We start from the raw sequence: 21,335 nt of genomic DNA, 5'->3' as shown, positions 1-21,335 counted from the left end.
AGCTGGTTGAATGGACACGGGAAATCTGGGGTGGAAAGGAGGAGTGTGCTGTCACAGTATGGGGAGAGCAACTAGGGTCACGTAACAATGTGTGTATAAATTTTTGTATGAGAGACTAACCTGAATTGTAAACTTTCACTTAAGGCACAATAAAAAAAAAAAAATAGTCTTCTTAAGGTCCACCGAAAGGCACACTAAAAAGTGTGAGAAGGAAGACAGGAGAAAGGGTAGAAAGCAACCCAGAGATACAAGGTGGAGAACCTACTGGTAAAGTACCCTTACATTTGATGAGCTCCAAACACAGGGTTTCACTAAGGTTCATTATTCATTCTGTGAATATTTTTTGACTGGGTGTCTATCTATTGAGTGTTATGCATTGTGAGGAGGGCTAAGACAGGCACAGAGACGCAGTTATGAGAGTTCAGAAGAAGAGAGATGACCTTCCCTGAGAAACTTGGGAAAGGCTTCAAGGCAGGCTGAGGGGAGCACTTAGCTGTGGCATCAAGGAAACATGAGAATCCAGTAAGAGATGGGAGTCAGGCAATTCAAACGCATCAATTATTATTCAAACTAGAGTTCACTGAATGAAGAAATTCACCTTACTTATAACTCTTAAGATTGCATAATATATTCCTGACTTGCTGCCCGGCCTTTCTTCATTCTATCTTACACACTGCATTATCAGTAAAATGGCTTCTTCCAACAAAAACGATTTTCAACAGGTCTCCTTTACACATCTAGTGGAGGTCAAGTTATCACCATCCTGGTTCCAGGTTCTCCACAGTTAGATGCCAGCTTTACCCTTCCAACCTCATAACCCACTAGGCCCATTTAGGACACACTCTAGACACCATGAAGCCTCCTCACGCTCCCGGTACAACTACTAAACCCAAAAAAAAAACCTGTTGCCATCGAGTCAATTCCAACTTACAGCAACCCTACAGGACAGAGTAGAACAGTGTGGGATATATGCCTCTGTACACACTTTTCCCCTTCTTCTTGTAAGCCCTGCTCCCATTTGTGCACATCCAATTAATTCACCCAACATTCACTGACTAAGCCCCAGTAATGTGCTTGGCACCATACTAGGCACTGGGAACCAACAAAAATTAGTGACGGAGATAATTAGTGACAGTATGTGTTTTACAGATTTATAACCTATGGAATTAGCTAATCGAACTATACAACCAAGTGAAATTTTAAAATACAAATTTTACATTATATTTTTTAACTTACAGAAAGTACAGAAATAATCTAATAGGTGTACTAACTACTCCTCATTTAACAGATGTTAACATTTTGTCACGTTCGCTCCAGATGGCTCTCTTAAAAAAAGTTACAGATTCAGCCAACACCTAATTCCTGATACCTTCCTTCTCCCTTCCCTCCTAGACTTTCTACAGTGATAGCAAGTTCTTAAAGAGTTTTAAATCCTACAGTTTTGTCTGCTGATTCTTACCAATTGTCCAGTTTTTCCGACTTTTGTTTTAAATTTCTAATTGTGAACTCATTTTTTAATGGTGTTAGTTTCTTAGCTTCAGATTTCTCAACAACGGGAGAGAATTACATTGAGTTCCAAACCCACATGTGGAGCAAGGCTGGAGGGCCAAGGGTGCATCCCTTTGAAGGTTATGGCTTAAGGCAGTAGTCCTAGGTTCAAACCTGCCACCCTGAGCATGCCCAAGGCCTCATTCTTTGGTCCCTGCATGAGTGTTAAACCAAAGACCCAAGTCATTATTTGGCATTTGACAACTGACCCCAGACCTGTAGCAAAGGCAGTTCAAATGCTTCTGGCTCTGGCTTTCAGTTCCCTGTCCATTTCTAGTACCTGGTTATTTTCCATTCTCCATCGCCATTTCCTGCAGGTATTGTTGAGTATTTCTAGGAGTTTTAGCAAGAGAATTTCTATGTTAGCTTAGTTAGGTATATTGCCAGAATAAGAAGTCCTAAACAAATTCTGTAAATATTGAATTAATTTTCATATTAGTGTAAAAATTATATTTTTCTAAAGCAGTTGGGCCATACTTTTGGAAATATAAAATACTATACTATTGTGTATGTGACTTGCTCTTTTTGGTGCTGAAGATACAGATAACTTTTTTTTTTTTTAACTGAATGGAATTTAAACTAGTTCTGAATATTTAAAAAAGGATCATAACCTCATATGTGTTTTAAAAGTTCTACTGATTTTATTTGTATGCTTTATGCTTTACTAAACAAACCAATATGCGCAAGTGTCAAGGGTCAGAGAGAAAAAAATTCAAGTGAACAACTTACCAGGCTAAGAGATTTTAAAACCCATAGCAACAATCAGCTAGAAAAGGTAATCTACAAGCATAGTTCTACTCACTAAGAGGGATTTTTTGGTTATAAGTAACAGAAGATACAAACAAACAGAACAATTAAGGGTTAGAAATAACTGAGAGACAAGTTATTATGGGCATACTTATGAAAGAGTAAGCAAACAAAATTTAAAAATGTAAGTAACAGAAGTATTTTATGTTAGGCTTTGTGAGAAGACACAGTTACTAAGAAAGATAAGCAATTACCAACTGGATCTCATGACAGCAATTTTTTTTTTTTGTGCTTTAGGTGAAAGTTTACAGCTCAAGTTAGTTTCTCATACAAACATTTATACATACATTGTTAGGTGACCCTACTTGCTATCCCTATAATGTGACAGCACACTCCTCCTTTCCACCCTGGATTTCCCATGTCCATTCAACCAGCTCCTATCCCTTTCTGCCTTCTCATCTCACCTCCGGACAGGAGCTGCCCATTTAGTTTCATGTATCTACTTGAACTAAGCAGCACACTCTTCACGAGTACCATTTTATGTCCCATAGTCTAGTCTAATCTTTGTCTGAAGAGTTGGGCTCGGGAATGGTTTTAGTTTTGGGTTAACAGAGAGTCCAGGTGTCATATCTTCTGGGGTTACTCCAGTCTCAGTCAGGGTTACTCCAGTCTCAGTCAGACCGTTAAGTCTGGTCTATTTATTAGAATTTGAGTTCTGCATCCCACTTTTCTCCTACGCCATCAGGGACTCTCTGTTGTGACAGTAATTTTTACAGCAATGATATTTTTAAATAGCATAAAAGACGCTATTTAAATAAAAATCAATTGTGATTATGGGTAGTATTTTTTTAGTAATATACTGGTTTTATACTTACTATATTTGAACACACTAAATTATTTTATATAGTAACTATTTTATCTAGTAGTTCTTCAGAGGTCTAGAAATACCCAAAGTAAATTGAGGGCATTAAAAAAAAAAAAAAAAAAGTTAATACCAGATCTTCAAAGCACCACCAATTTGAAGTTAACTTTACCAAATGATTATCAATTAATTTTGAAAAACATTCCATAACTGTCTACATATGAGAAATCAATTTACCAGCATATAAGTAGCACAGTAGCTACTGCTACGGAAGCTTACCAACACCATATGAAACACTTCAAGCATAGGACTGAAGGTAATCAATATTGCAAGAAGATTCTCAAAATCAGAATAAATTGACATTTTTGGCATCAATTCAGGAAGGCAAATTAACAGTGACAATACTAATAGAATCATCTGCTGCGTCCAGGAAAACTTAATAAAGCACATAACTTGAGGGCATATAAAGATAGAGCCATCAGCCCTGTACCTGGTGCTGGCGATGCTTGGTGATTCTGCTCCAAGCCTACATCTTTCTAGCTGACTGGCAACAATCTGCCTTTCCACTTCCAGTTCTTGGGTGAGTCGTTGAAACTGAAGCTCCTATGATTCAAGGAAATAAAAGCATATAAGGCGCCGAGGTTTGCTGCTCAGGCAGATTTATGAATGAATGTATGTCACAGGAAACATAGGAACATATCCATAACATAATGCTTAGTGTAGCTTTATGAAATTCAAATTTTTGATGAATTGTTGGCCTAAATAACCTACTATCTGTAGCTTTTTCAAACTGAAAGGCACTAGAATATCAGCCTTTGTTTGGAATTGGAAACATTTAGATCATTATTTGCCCCTTTTTGTGTGTGTGTATGGGGTGGTGGTGGTTCTAATTGGGATCTTTTAAATGCTACTCTGGTACAGTGTCCTATTAAACGTAAGGTTTCTAGAGACCTTACTTGATGTGTCTACATAAGGGGCACACCAAACAACCGAAGTTCTTTATCCTCAATGGCGAATTTTTATATCCCTCATAATGTATGTCAGCACAGCATTAAAAATATACATCCCCATGTTAAGAATTGCTTTACCATGTTTGATACAAAGCCTTTTAATTGTTAAGGAAAAAAAAAAATCATCATTCCAATCCCACAGAAAAAGTCTTGCTATTATCTGTCTACCACATGAGCAATAAAATTTTGATACTGTCTCAAACACATTCATGTGCCACTGTATTGGGGGTGGGGGACTAACAAAAAAATGAAAAAGACTGAGCCGTAATACAGAATTTAAAATTGTATTAACAAGCTAGAAAGACTGTCTAAAGAAATTACCTTATACAATCTATTCTACATCCCAAAGTAAACAAGTTCTACTATAGGAGCTGTTTTAACTTTATTTGTATTTCTCTCATTGTTAGCTTGACAAGATTTTAATAAATAGGATCCGTGCCATGCTATAAAACTACAGATCAAATCAAGTAAACTGCAAAGGCTTTATTCCACAAATAACATCTCCAGTAACACTTCAAGCTCCCCTGTGCCATATCATCTACTTACAAGTCTACACAAAGCAAATACTGAACTGTAAGCTAGTTTAATGTGACAATGAATGCCAGTTCAAAATGTCAGGCATGTAAACACTAACCCCAGAAACTAATCAGAAATAAAACCACTTAAAAATATTATTTAGAAAAAAAATATATTATTTATAACATGTTAACATTTGTTTGCAATAAAAAAATAAAATTGAATCGAAAAGTGTATTAACTCCTGTGGAATAAGGCAAACGTGCATTCTTACTTGACAACACTGGCTTCCCAAATTCCACAAGCCATTCTTTTTTTTAAAGCAAAAAGGAAGTTTTATTCAGCATATATTTAAAAAGGATAAAAATGAGAAAACAGACAAGCATGCTGCCACAGCCATGTCCGCCCGAGCCCAAAGAATATTACAGAATAGGCAAGAATGGAAAAACGGACAAGCATGCTGCCACAGCCATGTCTGTCCTAGTCCAAGGAACAGTTACAGAATCATCAGTATATATTAACATTACAAATGGGCAAAAACTATTGAAAGCTTAGCCTTTTCAGACTGGCTAGAAACTGAGAGCCTACATTTTGAATTGTCTTTCTGAACAGTGGTACAGTTTCTAGTAACGACAGTCAGGAGGGGGTCTTTATTGATCCAACAACTTTCTGTTCACTAAATGTGAACAGAAAAAGAGTAGTCTTTTGTGTTCTGTTCGATTGGCTTTATGTGTAAGTTTTCCTAAAAGATATCTTCCAAGATTATCTTAGCTATTGTCTTTATACTTCAGGGCCCAGCTGATGTGTCCTTGTGAGTCCTTGTGAGCCCAGCTCCCGCTGGGTCACATTCTCTATGCTCAAGGAGAGGGAATAATAACTCCAATATTTCTTTCTAAATCATTCCCTCCTTTCGATTGGAGACTGGAGATAACATGTCAATGATCAATACCTGGACTTAGTTGAGCTCCTAGATGAAGACAAGCCATTCTTGGAATAATTTTTAAGAAACAGTTCCTGACCTCCTTATGGCTTTCTGATATTGAGAATTCTTTTCTAACAAGCCCATTGATGTAGGCCTATTGGACAAGGCCTGAATGAATCATAGTTGGCCCAACAATGTTGTATAACATGATCATAATAGGTAAATGGGACAATGCTTGCCTCTCTCTAACAATTTCTAGACCACTGGCTTTTAAACAATGTTCAGCAACAAGAGACCATATAGATACAAAACCGTACAACACTCAGAGCCAGGCTACGTGAATTTATTTTAAGACAAAGAGTATTATGCTTACCTCACACTTACTCTTTCTTTGTCCTTAAATAACACCAGTTTTTGGTGACATACTTCCATTCACCCAGTTAGTTTACTCAATTTTTTATTATACACTCCATGTCCCACAAGACTGCCTGCCTATATCAAGCTGCGCCATGAAAAAACCATCAGTGAATCCCAGAATATTCCCTGAGCCATCACATTACCTTTGTGCTCTGACTTCAGTGGCTATGAGGGACTGAGGACTGGAATGTTTTCCTCATTTTAGGATGGCCAGAAGTTACCACGGTAGGAGTAAGACATGTTCCAGATTAGAACATAGTTTAAAAAACAAAAACAAAAACAAAAACAAAACTTCATTCTTAGAAAAAAAATTTCATTGTAGTGGATATTTATCATGTTTGTGGCTGCTTGGGACTTTTGAACATCCTTTCAAGGGAATGGTTGGGAAATTTCCTGCTTCAAGGCAAAAGTAGGAACTTGCTTTCCCATAATTCCCTCCCTTGACAGCAGAGACAGGCGACTTTGGTTCAGCCAAGAAGATGTATGCATGCCAGACTTTGACTCCTGTGTGAGACCAAGATTCTGACTCCAGAAAAGAGGGAGCTCATTTTCTCTCTCTTGCATCTTCTCACTGTGCTCCCTGCAATAGGCCTCAAGGTCAAGGTCCTGACATGGTAACGACTGTCATACACACCGCTGTGTCTAGGGCTTGGTAACAGTGTCAGTGGTTTCCTTATCTGACCAATTTTGTGGCACAGACTTGGACACAGTTCCTAGAAGCTTGGTCTCAAGCCTTGTTTTCCACTTTTTGCAACACCTCTGGGAATTCACTAATACCCACATAATTAACCTCCTTCTGAATAATTAGGCATGTTAACCTCTGTGTCTTGCAGCTAGGAACCTGGACTGCACATCTACAGAAATAAATTAGTTGTCCAGTTGCTAGGAAAGCCTATGTACCCACAATGCAACTACATGTTTTTATTTAAAAGTTGAGCACTTCTTTTAACATTCTTAGGGATAGAGTGAGTCCACATTTTATCTCCACTGGCTGTGGAGTCCATAATTTTGAGCATCACTGGCTACTCTTATCAAAACCCTTCCACCTATTATGAGCCTTCACTTCTTCCGAGTAGGACTTCACTCGGACTTCAGTAAAGGCCCCAAAGTAGAATGTCATGAAGCAATAAAGCATGGGAGTTTTAAGTGTTACCTAATAACTGTGAATATGAATGAATATAATTCATGTATGCTTTGTTGTGAAATTATTAATATTACCACAGAATATAAGTTGAACACCCACAAGTGACTGTCACCAAGATCGATGAGTAGGATTAAATATTTGACAATTCCGTCTCTACTGACTTCTTAGGCTGACTGATGAGGAAGACAATGTTGCACAGCAATATAATAATATATCTAATGATTACCAAAATATCACTCATTAAGATGATTATGCACAGAGACATCATCTATAATTTTTAAATTTTACTTTCTAAATATACATAGGGTCTGAAGGCTGATCCTTATATCAACACTTAATTTAATGAGATACTGGATATCTAAATTATAAGGGGACCCCATATTTGTTCTCATTTGAGAAGGGCAAGGAAAATGTTAAAAGTTGTTGCCAACGGTTATTTAATAATACATGACAATTTCCTCTTAAATTCTGGCAAACAGGACCATAAACAGACTTAGAAAGTCAAGGCTACTAACATGCTATGAAAACGGAGTTTTTCACATGGATTAGAAAGCTTTTTTATATTTACCTCATTTCTCTTTGGTAGAGAATGTTAATAAATATTCTTTGAGTGACAGACAAAGGAAAAGAAGATGATCGGCCTGTATGGTGGACAGACCTGCACCACCCAAGGAAGGACTCTGCTCCAGTTGTCAGTAGGTAGCCTGTGTCTGTCAGCTCCTTCAGGGGTGCCTCAGCTGTACAGAAGACCCTTGCTCAAGGGCATGACCTTCTTGGCAGATCACATGCAAGCACTGATTGAGGCAGGAATTTAAAAGCCTGGCCCCTATTCGCTCAAGAGCACCTCTTGGGGTTAGCCAAGGCTTTGTCACCTTGCATAGTAGCTGGACTCTCCCCTGCTCACTCTTGCTTTTCCTTCTTTTCCCTTCCACAGGTGTGGATCCCTAATAAATATTTTGCATGCAAAACTCCATCTCAATGAGAACTCAACCTGAGACAGTCTTATATTTTGGCCTCCTTTTATATAATGATAGGATTTTTTTCTTGCTTCCAATTTTGAAATATTGTGAGATACTTCAAATGTACAGAAAGAAATAGGCAATAACACAATCAGTTTCTGTTAACTTTACCCAGCTATAATAAATCTTAACATTTTGCCACATTTGCTACATATACTGTGAGAAATACAACAGTACAGATACAAAGAAATCCTCTGGTTTCTCTCTCCTGGATTCCATTCCCCTCTTCTCCTCCTTACCAAGAAGAAACTATTATCCTGAATTTGGTGTTTATTATTCACATGAATATTTTATATTATTATTGCTACATACTTAGATTCATAAATGATATATAGTATGCTTTGAATGTTCACACAATTTATATCAATGGTATAGTGTATAGTTTTCTGCAGATTGCTTTTATTGCTTAATGAATTTGAGATCAATAAACATATGTAGATCTAGTTCATTTATTTTCACTGCTCAATAGTATTCCATTGTATGACTACAGCCTAATGTATTTATATACTCCCATTATGATGAACCCTTTGGTTGTTTCCAATCTTATGCAATTATAAGCATGCTGCAAAGTAAGTGTCTTTGTAAAACCGTCTTGTGCACTTGTGCCAGCATTCTCCAGAGTAGAGACTTAGAAGTGGAACTGCTGGGTGCTGGGGTGAAGGGGAGGAGCCCTGGTGGTGCAGTGGTTTAAGCGCTCAACAGCTAACCAAAAGGTTGGCAGTTCAAACCCACCAGCTGCTCTGCAGGAGAAAGATGTGGTAGTCATCTACTGTAAGAATTTATAGCCTTGGAAACCCTATGGAGCAGTTTTACTCTGTCCTATGGGGTCGCTATGAACCAGAAGCAACTTGACGGCAATGGGTTGGGTTGGGTTTGGTTTGGAGGGGTGAAGGGTATGTGTATCTTCATCTCTGCTTGATAAAGGTTGAGAAACTACTTTCCAAAGTAGTTGTACCAATTTATATTTCAGCCACCAGTTTCTCCACATATTCACCAACACTGATATATACTTCTGGGCTTAATTTTTTTTTTTTTTGAGGGGGTAGAAATCTGATGGGCATAGAATGGTATCTTGTATATATTTTATTTTGTATTTTCCTGATTGCCAACATCTTTTCATATGTTTATTGGCCATTTAGGTTTTTGAATCTCACAGGTATCATAAATTCTCAGGGGAAATTTTCTTCTCTATTGCCAGCACCCAGGCCAAGATAAGAAAATGTCTCTGCTTATCCTCTTGTGTGGGACTGATTTCTCATTCACCCTTACACTAAGGTTGTAACTTTATAAAGTCAGGCTTCTAACAAGAGATCTCTCAGTAGATACATGTTGGGTAGGCCCTCTACGTAGCCACTGAAGGTAAGCTCAAGATGACCTATGTTTGGCAGATACCTTCAGGGTGAAAGCCAGGTTCATTGTGTACTTACCTCAAGATTCCGCTTTCATTTCAGTTTTGGTTTCTGTGAATTCTTTATTTTCAATCTAGCCTAGCCTTGCTTTAAAAATGACAAAACATTTTATTCAGCATATTTAATTTCTTTCAGTGGAAAGACTGGTTAGAGTACTGGATCAACTGTATTGTCAGAAATGGTGGTCTCAACATTTTTTTTTTCATATAATATCTTTCAGCTGTACTCAGGGGGAGTTTATCAGTACTTTCGGGGCCCTGGTGGCAGTAGTTATGCATTTGGCTGCTAACCAAAAGGTCGGCAGTTTGAATCTACCAGCTGCTCTTTGGAAACCATATGAGGCAGTTCTACTCTGTCCTACAGGGTCACTATGAGTTGGAATCGACTTGACAGCAATGGGTTTACGGGACTTTCAATTTATTATTTCTCTCTGTGTCCTGTTTAGGGCTTAGCTTATCCCACATATTGTACTTTTTGTTTCAATGACAATTTCCATTTCCAAAACTGCTAGTTGGTCCTCTTTTTGTATCTGCCTGTTCTTGTTTCATTTATGCCTGCTTTTACTTCTTAATTTCTGTCTGCTTTATAATAGAAATTCTTCCTTTAATTCTTCACACATCTTAAGCACTCTTATTTTAAATCTATCAGACTGTTTCAAAAATTATTTTCATCTGGAATAACTCATAATTGTTGATTTGGTTAGCTGTTTTCCTCACATTAGATTTGCGTGTTTAAGAATTTTGGTCTGTGTGCTCACTTAGAGTAAAAGATTTACCTTTTCCCCTTTCTTTTACCTTCCTAATTAGTTACCTCTACCCAATCTACCAGGTTCCTCAGTAAAAATTGGTAATTCAGTCCCCCTTTCCAACAGAAATACTAGGAAAACTGCACATCTAGTTACAAGGCTATTGTCACCTTTCTCTTGCTTCTGGAAGCCTCAAGTAGCTTTCAGTACTCTAATGTTGGCAGTGAAAATAGGGCATGCTTCATTCTCTTTTGTCTCCTAATTTCTCTCACCCTCATTAAATCCTCATGTTGACAGTAATGACATATCTCCAGACCCTTTCTAATTGTGCCCTATAGAAGCCTCATTCCAATGTACAAACTCTCTCTTTTTAAACTCTTCTTTTTCTCAGAATGCGCTCCATTTTGGGGCTTTGACTGAAATGTGGTTCTTTCCTGACAATACTTTTTTATACAACTCACGCTGGGTAAGACTATGCATTACTCCACATTCCACACCTAAGGTGCCTATAAGAAGGGATTTCTACTGGCTCCTTACCATCTCTATTTATTAGCCTAAAGCTGTTTATAATATTATTCACTATTTCCAGGATGCCAGTAGGATCTGCAGTCGTATCACCTCTTACATTCCTGACACTGGTAAGTTATATTCTCTTTTTTCTTAATCAGTAAAGAACATTATTCTTCTAAAATGTGCAAAACTTATTTTCTTTGTGCCGTCCAGTGACAGCATCCGCTGCCTATTTTCATCACCAGCATCTATTTACTTCAAGTTATTCTAACTGATTCACTAAGCATTCAGGAATAGCTGAATGACTACTACAACTACAATGATGACATTTAAGAAATAGCAGTAGGTACTCATATCAGGCCATCAACTATGACATCATCAACTTCCTGTCCCCACATTCACACTAATCCTCAGCTCCCTTCCAGGTTTAGTGAGGTAAGCGTCCCTTTTTGTTTAGGCTAATCCCTCAATACCCTTCTGCCTCCTCCAGAATCCTACTCTTTCTCCCAAATCTTCAATGTTTCCTCAGTTTATAAACATGCTCAAATCTTCCTTATCTGAAAACACACCTTCTGGATCTCAGGACTCCTCTGGCTATCCTTTATTCTCTGTTTCCTTGCCCTTCGACCTATACTATCTTTCACTGAGACCTATACTATCTTTCACTGAGCATTTTTCTTTAAATTGACTTCTTCTTAAAATGTAGTATTGGCCAAGGCATTGAAATCACTGAAATAATGATTTCCATGCTTTTATATTTTTTCCTAATACAAATTAAAATACATAACAATTTTTAAAAAATGTTCAGTTGTGTACCAAAAACCATCTCACATCAGCTGTAGAGGTATGGCACAGTGGAGTTCAACATACTTTTCTATGACTATAAATTTCAGCAGGAAAGTACTGAGTACTGACTAAATTCAAAGGAAAAAAATGAACACGGTCATTACTTGATGGAATCAGTAGTTAAGTAAGAAAGCATTTTTATTTCATCCACTGTTGCCTAACAATCTTTCAGAAATGAGTAATTTACTTTTCTGCATTAGTTCACTGAGAGACAGATAGACAGAGAGTGTTTTATATTACTAAATTTTATATCACTAAAATTCAATTATCACTGAATAACAATATGTAAAATTTGGAAGGTACAAGGGATTGGGCAGAATATGTCCTGTTCCTAGGACATGCTACAGCATATTTTTTCTCTTTCCTATCTTCAAAAGATGACTAAATTACAGTCATGATCATACGTTTTAGGCTGTTGAGCCAGGCCTAAGAAGTCACTGTAAAAATAGATATTTGAGAGCTAAAAAGAAATCCTCAGAAATATCCCAGTATCATTTGCTAATCTAGGCTGGTACTAAAACCAAAGCAGCCATATTTTCAAAGCATCTTTGGACTTCTGAAAATTTCTGCCTTAAGAAAACCAGGTAGCTCTCTAGGGTGATCAAATGTCCTGACCATCTATCATAACTTACTTAATAATTGATGAATTGTTATGTCTACTTGTCCCTAAATCAACGCATAGTTAATACAGAAATGCTAGTATATAATGTCTATCACCTTTGTTCTGGTTAGCTCCCTTTGTTAAAGGAAATTCAAAATCAAGAAGACTTAAACAGCTAACATTGCCTTTCTCAAACTATGTTCCATGAACACCAGTGTTCTACAGGATTTTAATGGGTATTCCCTTAAAGGAAGGGTCCCAGGTCAAGTAAGTTTGGGAAATGCTGCATACCAGATTGTACATCTTGAAGATTCAGAGCAACAGGAGCATACTAAAAGCTCTGAGAAGTCAACCAGCAGAAAATCAGCTTACCTTTGCTTAACCCAACATTTCTTCGATTCACTGAAACTAAGTACACTATTTCTTTTTCAAGGAATAACTACTAACATCTCAAGAAACAATAGGGTTTTGTAGAACACAACTTAGACACTACTGAAAAATAAAATTCATTACTGTATTTAGCGACAGTTGAACTAAAGGGTGTAATACGGTACTCCACATTAAAAATACTGGAAAACAAAATTTTAATAACTTTTGTCCAGACTGAATATTTACAAAGGGCAGGACACTACAAATGGTAACCTTCAAATGGAAGCTACTGACCTGGCACCACTATGTAAAACATGGAGGGTATATATATCATTATGACACTACTTCTGGATGAGTTGCCCTATGGTATGCCCGCCCATTTCTTCTTACATTTACATCTTGTCAAGTTAAAAGAAAAATACAAGTGCAACTATAGATCTTTCTTTATTGTTGTTGTTGCACTAGTTAATATTCTAAAAGGAGATGAACAACATTAAGCTCCTTGCCATTTTATTCTACTGCCAAACCACACAGGAATATACCAGGTTCTAGCTTTGACATCTTTCCTTCAGCTTTAATAAAGCAGATAGCAAACAGTAAAGTGTAACAGATGCTCTAAATTTATTTTCTAAAATTCAGGCTTTTATCTGTAATTTTGCCACCAAAGCTCCTTTATTAGGTAGGAACTCAAAATATAGGAAGAGAGGTTTACATTAAAACATACAAGGAAAGTTTTTTGTGTACAGCCAAGTATGGATGAGAATTTCCACAATGGCAATGTAGTTTACTGCTGTTAATAAGACATCCCCATGCCACTGCCTATTTCCCCTCCCCCAGTGCCTTTACCTGTCTCCACCTGACTGATTCCCTGATCTCTCATCCATCAGCCTCTGCCTATTAGAAAAAACAGGATTTACCCAGCCTGGCATGCCATTTTTGAAAACTTGTCCACCGTCTATTGATATCTTTAATTGTTGAACTAGCAATGTCTTCTTTCACTTTCATTTACTTTTTCTCCTAAAAAGTATAATGTATGTGTAAATATAAATAATTACAGTTAAGTGTTCCATTAACTGCAGTTTTATTAATTTATATTTAAAATTCCTTATATTTGGGAAAGCCCTTGTAAAGTCAAATAAATATTAAGGGAAAGACATGAAACAAGGAGAACCGATGCTTGATGCTACTGAGGAAAAGGAAGGTCCTGGATGGTAATAGGCTACTAACCCAAAGGTTGGTGGTTTGAATCCACCCAGCAGCTTTGAAGAAGGCCTGCTTCCATAAAGATTACAGCCAAGAAAACCCTATGGAGCAATTCTACCATGAGTTGGAATCAACTTGAAGGCAACAGGTGTTTTTTTTTTCTTTTTAACTGAGGAAAACAGAGCCGAACAAATGGATGCTTGGAGCTAATGTCAGCTGCAGTTGTCAATGACGACTGCTCTTGTTGCCGTTATTGTCCAACTAGGTGCTTATTTGGTAGAATTAATGTCAAAAACGTAAGGAAATTTCTCTAAAATGTAATGCCTTATATATTTTAGTAGCTGTTAACTCTAAAATTCATTGAGAAATTATGAAAATAATGATTTACATTAACAATTTATCCGGTTTTCTAGTACATAAATATTTCTAAATTATTAAGACCAATGATGCATATCACCTAATGTTAGATGCTTATTTGGGGGTTAATTGACTGCACAGCAGATGATAATAATGAACATAAATCGTTATTTGCTAAAATGGAAAACTCAGAATAATAAATGATCAATCTCACACTTCCTCTAAATGGACTAGTTATTGCAAACACATGCAAAAAATATAAAAATGATAAAGGAAACAAAAAAAGACTAAATTTAATCTTCCTTTCTTCAGCAGATTTAATAAATAGGACCAGAGAATAAGAGGCTAATTTTAAAAATGATTAAGCTTTGGTTAGTAACTTAATGAAATGCAGTGGGAAAGAAAACAAATACCATCTAGTTCATGTAACTTTTTCTTACAATTGTACTTTTTTAATTTCTAAGTTTACTTCTACAATTTTTCATTCTTCTTCGCAGATATTTTATGGCTAAAGTCTATGTGTGTGTGTGTCGGGCGGGAGGTATTAAAATTAGCATGTCTATTTATTAGTTGTGCCCCAGCCAACTAAATGGTTACTTGTAAGGGCTTGTTACTTGGCTCAAGAGGCACAGACATGTTCAGTTTTTTGACTTCTTAATGTTTTAATTTTTCATTTTACCTGCATGGTTTCACTAACATTATTACCCCTTTCTAAAACTTCAGAAATTATCCCAGGCTTCTTGAGAATAAGGTTAAAAAAATTCAATGTATTATTGATAGCCATAGCTGACCTACAATGAACATTCAATTGTTAGGACTGAATAGGAAACTGTCTAGCGATAGCTATGGGTTGGGTCCATACTCAGTGCATCTGTGTCTAGACTAACGCCCACTTTAGTCTTCAGGATTACAAGTGCTCTATCTTTTGGGTTCCCATATTTCACATCCCTCTGTTTTTCTCTGACTCTCCTGCTTTCTTCCCTAATATCCAGCTCTGATCAGTCATACACAAAAGTAATGTTAATGTACTCTTTGGTAGGTAGCCAGTTAATTAATGTTGTTTTTATAAGTTTTGTTAGGTGTCAGTAAAAGGAAAAAAAAAAAAAAAGAAAGGAAGAAAACTTCATAAGTGCCAGATCTGAATATATGTTATTTTTATTGCTCAGACTAATTTACTTGTCTGAAAGAATCTTTAAATTAACACATTTAGATTTTTTTTTGCTTGCACACAATATAAGCATACTTATGAAGAAAAAAATCTGTGGTCAGAACAGCTATAATTTGATAACAAATGTCTCATTTTCTTATTTTTTGTTAAGTTATAACACTAGTAATAGTACTAGGTACTATTTAATGAATGACAACTGTGAATGAGGCACTCTCTATATACTTTCTCCAATCCTTACAAAAGCTCAGACCATTTTTTACTTTAAGAAAGCTAGGGTTGGAGAGACAAAATAAATGACTTGCTTAAGGTCACACAATTAGTAAGTGAGGAGCTTAGAGCAGAATTTCAAATTCTTGTTCCTTCTATTACCGCAAGCTGAAAAAAACTAAGATTGTCTCATTTTTCCTTCCTGAAGGTTATATTTAGAACTGTAGTTGGCTTTATTGCTTCAAAACTTTCTCCTCAAATCAAATAATGCTCTGGAATTTAATAAAATTAAAGCACCGAATGCAAATACATATGGGAACATGCTAATTATGACCAAGGTGAAATTTTCATTCATAGGAAAAGAACTGCTATTATAATTAGCTAGCCATCAGAGGAAAAAGAAACTAGGTCCCAATCTCATACATCTTCCTCTCTCTCTCTCTCTCTCTCTCTCACACACACTTCGTAATAAATGTGGAAAACAAACAAATATATAAAGATGATAGAGATCTTTTTAAATAAGAAATCCCAAAAAACCATAAGGGAAAAGATAGGCATTCTTAACTATATAAAAATTAAAAAGTTTGTATGCCCAAAGATCATCTAAACAAAGGACAAACAAAATGAGAAAAAAAATATTTGCAAGACATAACAGATCAATAAAATCTCATAAAAACAAATTTTTTAAAACATGATAAAAATAATCAAATTACCTAAGATGAAATATAAGTGCTCAATAAAATATTAGGATAAAAACTCAATTTCATTAGTCAGGAGACAGTAAATCAAATAACAAGAATGCCATTTTTCATCATCACACTGGAAAAAAAAATTTCAAAAGCAGTACCAACCAGAGATAGTGAGGAGTCAGGGAAACAGGCACTTGTATATCCTGCTCTTGGGAGCGTGATTTGGTATAATCCTTTGAGAAAAAAATCTATTACAATGAAAAATACACATACCTTATATGACCCTGCAATTTCATTTTTGGGTATCTATTCTATAGATATAAAAGCAGAAGCATACATAAAATATTAATTGCAGCACTGTTACTTGTGACAAAAATATAGAAACAATTTGAATGTCCATCCCCCGGGCAACAGTTTAACAAATCATGGCATCTTACATGACGGCATATGATGTACTATTAAAAAGAGCTAACTGGACCTTATCTGTTGACTCAGAAGGACTATTATATATTATTAAGTGAAAAAGACAGTCGAAGAGCAGAGCATGATCCCATTTTTGTAAAACAACAAAAAGTCACGTGTGTATATGGGTTTGTCTGAGCATGGAGAAAGCTGTGATAGGAGACATAGCAGATCAGCAAGAGTGGTTACTTCAACGAGGTAGATTGGGAAAGGGATGGAGAGATTATTATATTTTTCTATTTTCTCTTTATATTATTCCACCTGTTACAAGTAGGACATGATTTTTTAAATTAAAAATCTAATTTAGAAAGTGAAAAGAAAGAAAAGAATGAAAGGGCTAGAGAAACACAGTATTATTTGAGTACTAATGGTCAATGCACCTTATACACCACCTCCACCTTTCTATCAGTGGGGGCTTGTGTGTTGCTATGATGCTGATCAGGTTTCAGCAGAGATTCCAGACTAAGATGGACTAGGAAGAAAGGTCTGAGGATCTACTTTCGAAAATCAGCCAATGCAAACCTGATGGATCACAAAGGTCTGAGTTGCAATTGATCATGGGGATGGTGCAGGGCTGTTGTTGATGGGGATAAGTCAGGGGCTGACTCAACAGCAGCTAACACCACACCACCAGGCCATAGTCTACTTAGGAAGCCATACAATACCTGAAAAAGGTATTCTGATTGGGAGGAGAATTGATATTTTTGCTATTTTGAAACTATCAGTGAATTATTTAGTTCAGTATATCCAATAGCCTGTAAAGTACTGAAAAGTACACAGCATCAAGGTGGTTGTGGAGAAAAGGTGTGGTGGGAATGTATAGTGATGTAAACTCTTTGGAGGGTAATTGAACAATAATTAAAAAAAAAATTAAATGTACCTATCCATTGGCCCATCTGTTCCAATGTAGACACTAGGAATAAACTTGGAAAAGTACACAAAACCAACCAAATAAAAGTAGAAACAACCTAATATCCATCAGTGAGGGACTGGTTACATACATTCCATACCCCCATTGCTGTCGAGTTGATTCCGACTCACAGCAACCCTATAGGACAGAGTAGAACTGCCCCATAGGGCTTCTAAGTCTATAAATCTTTACGGAAGCAGAATGCCACATCTTTCTCCTGCAGAGCAGCTGCTGGGTTCAAACTGTTAACCTTCTGGCAGGCAGCTGAGTGCTTAACCACTGTGCCACCAGGGCTCCTGATATATTCTATACATCTATATTACAGGACTCCATGCAATTGCTAGGATTTAAGTAAATTCATATATGCTGTTTTTAAAAAGACTTACATATGCTGACCTACCAAAGAGAATGTTTTAAGAATTAGTGTTCATAAAAGGCATAAAATATAACAGTAATAAACGTCTTATTTGAAAATATATGCTGTATAATGAACTGATTAATTTAATAGATTCTACTGTACATATTTTCCTTGAAGCTCCACAGAACTCTTGAATAAAGAATTCGTATCTTTAGAAAGATGCTTTTCAGCTTGCTCTATAGTTTTAATTAATTTTCTTCCATAAATTGCTGACAAGCTAAGGAAGGAAATAATCTATGCTCAGTATAACCATAAAATCAAATCTATATAATCTTCTTACGAATTCTATATATCAATATACTTATTTGAAAATAAAACATGGCAGAGCCCCCAACACTTAATTTTAAATCATGTTAGGTAGAGTCAATTAGATACTATATATCAAGTGGTTAATTTTCCATTTGATAAACTATTAGTAGTTTGAAAGGATAGTCATTCTATTGTTAATTTTGATTAGGTACTCAAAATAGAAATGATTTTTTAAAGTAACAACTAATGAGATACATTTTTTTAAAAAAAAAAAAAACACCAAAATTCTCTATTAAGCCAAATTCTGCAATAAATCAGATCTTGAAGTTCCTATTTCTTTTCTTCCTCTACTGGCTTATCCTCCTATCATTACTATTACTGGTAGTGAAAAGGTCTTAAATACAAGGATGAAACCTACTATCACGGTCTTCCCTTCTGTAATTTAAAGGCTGACTTGATCATGCATTCATTCGTAAACCCTGAGTGCCTACTATGCGCTGTAGTTGGCAGAGAGAGAAGAAAGAGCAGCAGACAGCATACCCCACAACCAGAGTGCAGTGCGGTGGGTGTGATTAGAGGTCTGTGTCAGGGGCCACTGGAGCACAGTGGTCTCAGTCTGACATGCAGTTGCTCCTCAAAATAATGGAGAATTGAAGTAAAATGTGTGAGGTGAAATGTTAAAATCAAACCCCATTTTAAGATGCCAAATAAAATTAGGTACCTAAAAAGCCGGTGAACATGAAAGGCTGCATGGTGCTGATGAGAACACCTGTTTTGGCGTACATTTCCTCGTTGGTACAAGGAAAACACCATCTGCCTCACTGGCTGGTGGGAGCATCAAAGGAGCTAGGATGTGTGAAAGCCTTAATGAACATCCAAGGCCCATGCAAAACTTCTAATCACAGATTTCTGTTCCAACTAATATCTTCGAGCAGGAGTTGGCAAACTTTTTCTGCAAAGGGCTAGACACTAAATATTTTAGGTCTCTGTCACAACTACTCACTTTGCCCTGGTTGTGCAAAAGCAGTCATACACAATGACATAAATGAATGAGTGTGGCTGTGTTCCAATAGAAGCCCTAGTGGTATAGTGGTTAAGAGCTCAGCTGCTAACCAAAAGGTTGGCAATTCAAATCCACCAGTTGCTCCCTGGAAACTCTATGGCCAGTTCTACTCTGTCCTATAAGGTCGCTATGAGTCAGAATTGACTCAACAGCAATGGGATTTGGGGTTTGGTGTTCCAAGAAGATTTTATCCTATAGATAACAAAATTTGAATTTCTCCTAATTTTCAGATGTCACTAAATATTCTATCGACTTTTTTTTCAACCATTAAAAAATGCAAGAACGTTCTTAGCTTGCAGACTGTAAAAAAAAATAGGTAGAAGGCCACGTTTTTCCTGTGGGCCATAGTTTGTTGACTCCTGTCCTAAAGTTTAAAAAATTTTAAGACTCTTTAAAGGCACATGATTTGAAGTAGATTACCACATAGATGGAAGTAGCATAGGATTTGAGGTCCAACCTAGATCTGAATCTAAGCTCTGTCACTTACTACCTGAGAAGTATTGAATACGTCACTTAAACATCTCTAAACCTCAGTTTAATCAAAAAATGGGGTAACACCTATTTCACAGAGGAATTGGTGTAAGTATATAAACGAGATGCTAAATGCTCTGTAAACTGTAAGGCTATTTTTAAAGAGTTTGGCATTATAAAGTTATATATATATACACATTTATCTATCTATCTATATATAAACCCATTGCCGCTGAGTTGATTCCAACTCATAGAGATAGAGGAGAACTGCCCCATAGGGTCTCCAATGAACGCCTGGTGGATTCAAACTGGCATCACCAGGGCTCCATATATATATGTGTATATATATATATGTGTGTGTATATATATGTATGTATGTATATATACATTATATATATAAAATGTACCATGTTCTCCCCTAAAGGGCTCATTCACCAACAACTTGGAGATATACTTTCAACTCCTAGGAAGAAAAAAAACATGAAGTAATGTGGACTACAGACAGACATCTTAGATTCCACTTTCACTAAGCTCTGAGCATTGCACAATTGTTGTACCACTCAGTTAATAATTTACCTCTTTAATTTCTGATCATATTCTGTTCTCAATGGCCCTGTTTTGTCATTTTTTGCTCTCTCCTCTTAATTCTCACATAAAGAGGATTCAATTTTACATATAAAATCATAAGAAGAAACTAGTGGCTGAAGCACCACTCGTGACAAATCACTGAGAGAAGTGTGGTTGCTTCTTGTTATAGTCATATGTTGTATTTTTCTCTTTATTAAACTGCAAACCAAGTAATCTCAGCAAAATGATGGGCTCTCACGATCCTTACAAAATCAAAAGGCACTTTTTCTTTATATAGCCATCCTAAAGATAGCAAAATATCAATGCCAGTGAACAAAATAAGGATGGTGGATAAATATCTAAGTTGTCCTTTATTATTCAGATACTGAAATAAGGTAACTCAAAGTGAGGTAGTGGCCTCACAGGAACTGTGCCTATGAGGTAGGAACTACTACACTTATTCTTCAGTTGCCCTTACCCCTGGTCACATGAACACAAGGGGCAGAATGGGGACTGACTCCCCTAAGTCTCAGCTTAGGGTCTGTGTTCTTCCTGGTTGTTTCATGGCTACAAGTAGCAACTCTGGTTGTGGATCTCACATATATATCTTCAGCCCTGATCTCCCCAATCGAGGCCTTAGCCCATGTGTCCAACCATCTAATGGGTCTCTTTCTGAGGACAACCCACAGCCATTTCAACCTAAACACATCCAAAAAGGAGCTTTTAAGTTTATTCTCAAAGTGGTTTCTCTTCCTCTCATAAATTTACAGCAATCTCTAACCAGCTGTCCTCTTTAAACCCAGTCCTCATCTTGGACAACTCCTTCTACAGAGAAAGGTAAATAAGGCCTACAGGTTCTATCCCCTCACTCTCCTTGGATCTAAACCTAAATCATCACTCTAAATAT

General features: G+C 36.6%; 1 protein-coding gene across 1 annotated transcript in view; it reads right to left on the bottom strand.

Moving 5' to 3' along the window:
* The window catches only part of PKP4 (plakophilin 4), a 298,901-nt gene that overhangs the window by 139,426 nt on the left and 138,140 nt on the right, over positions 1–21,335 (bottom strand). The window contains exon 3 of the mRNA XM_012555266.2: positions 3,648–3,760. Within this exon, the coding sequence (XP_012410720.1) occupies positions 3,648–3,760 (113 nt within the window). The remainder of the gene's footprint in view (positions 1–3,647; positions 3,761–21,335) is intronic.

This window comes from Trichechus manatus, unplaced genomic scaffold (genome assembly GCF_000243295.1).
Source record: "Trichechus manatus latirostris isolate Lorelei unplaced genomic scaffold, TriManLat1.0 scaffold00036, whole genome shotgun sequence".
Classification (NCBI taxonomy): domain Eukaryota; kingdom Metazoa; phylum Chordata; class Mammalia; order Sirenia; family Trichechidae; genus Trichechus; species Trichechus manatus.
Note: the sequence above shows the minus strand (reverse complement) of the source record. Positions and strands in the feature narration are given on the sequence as shown.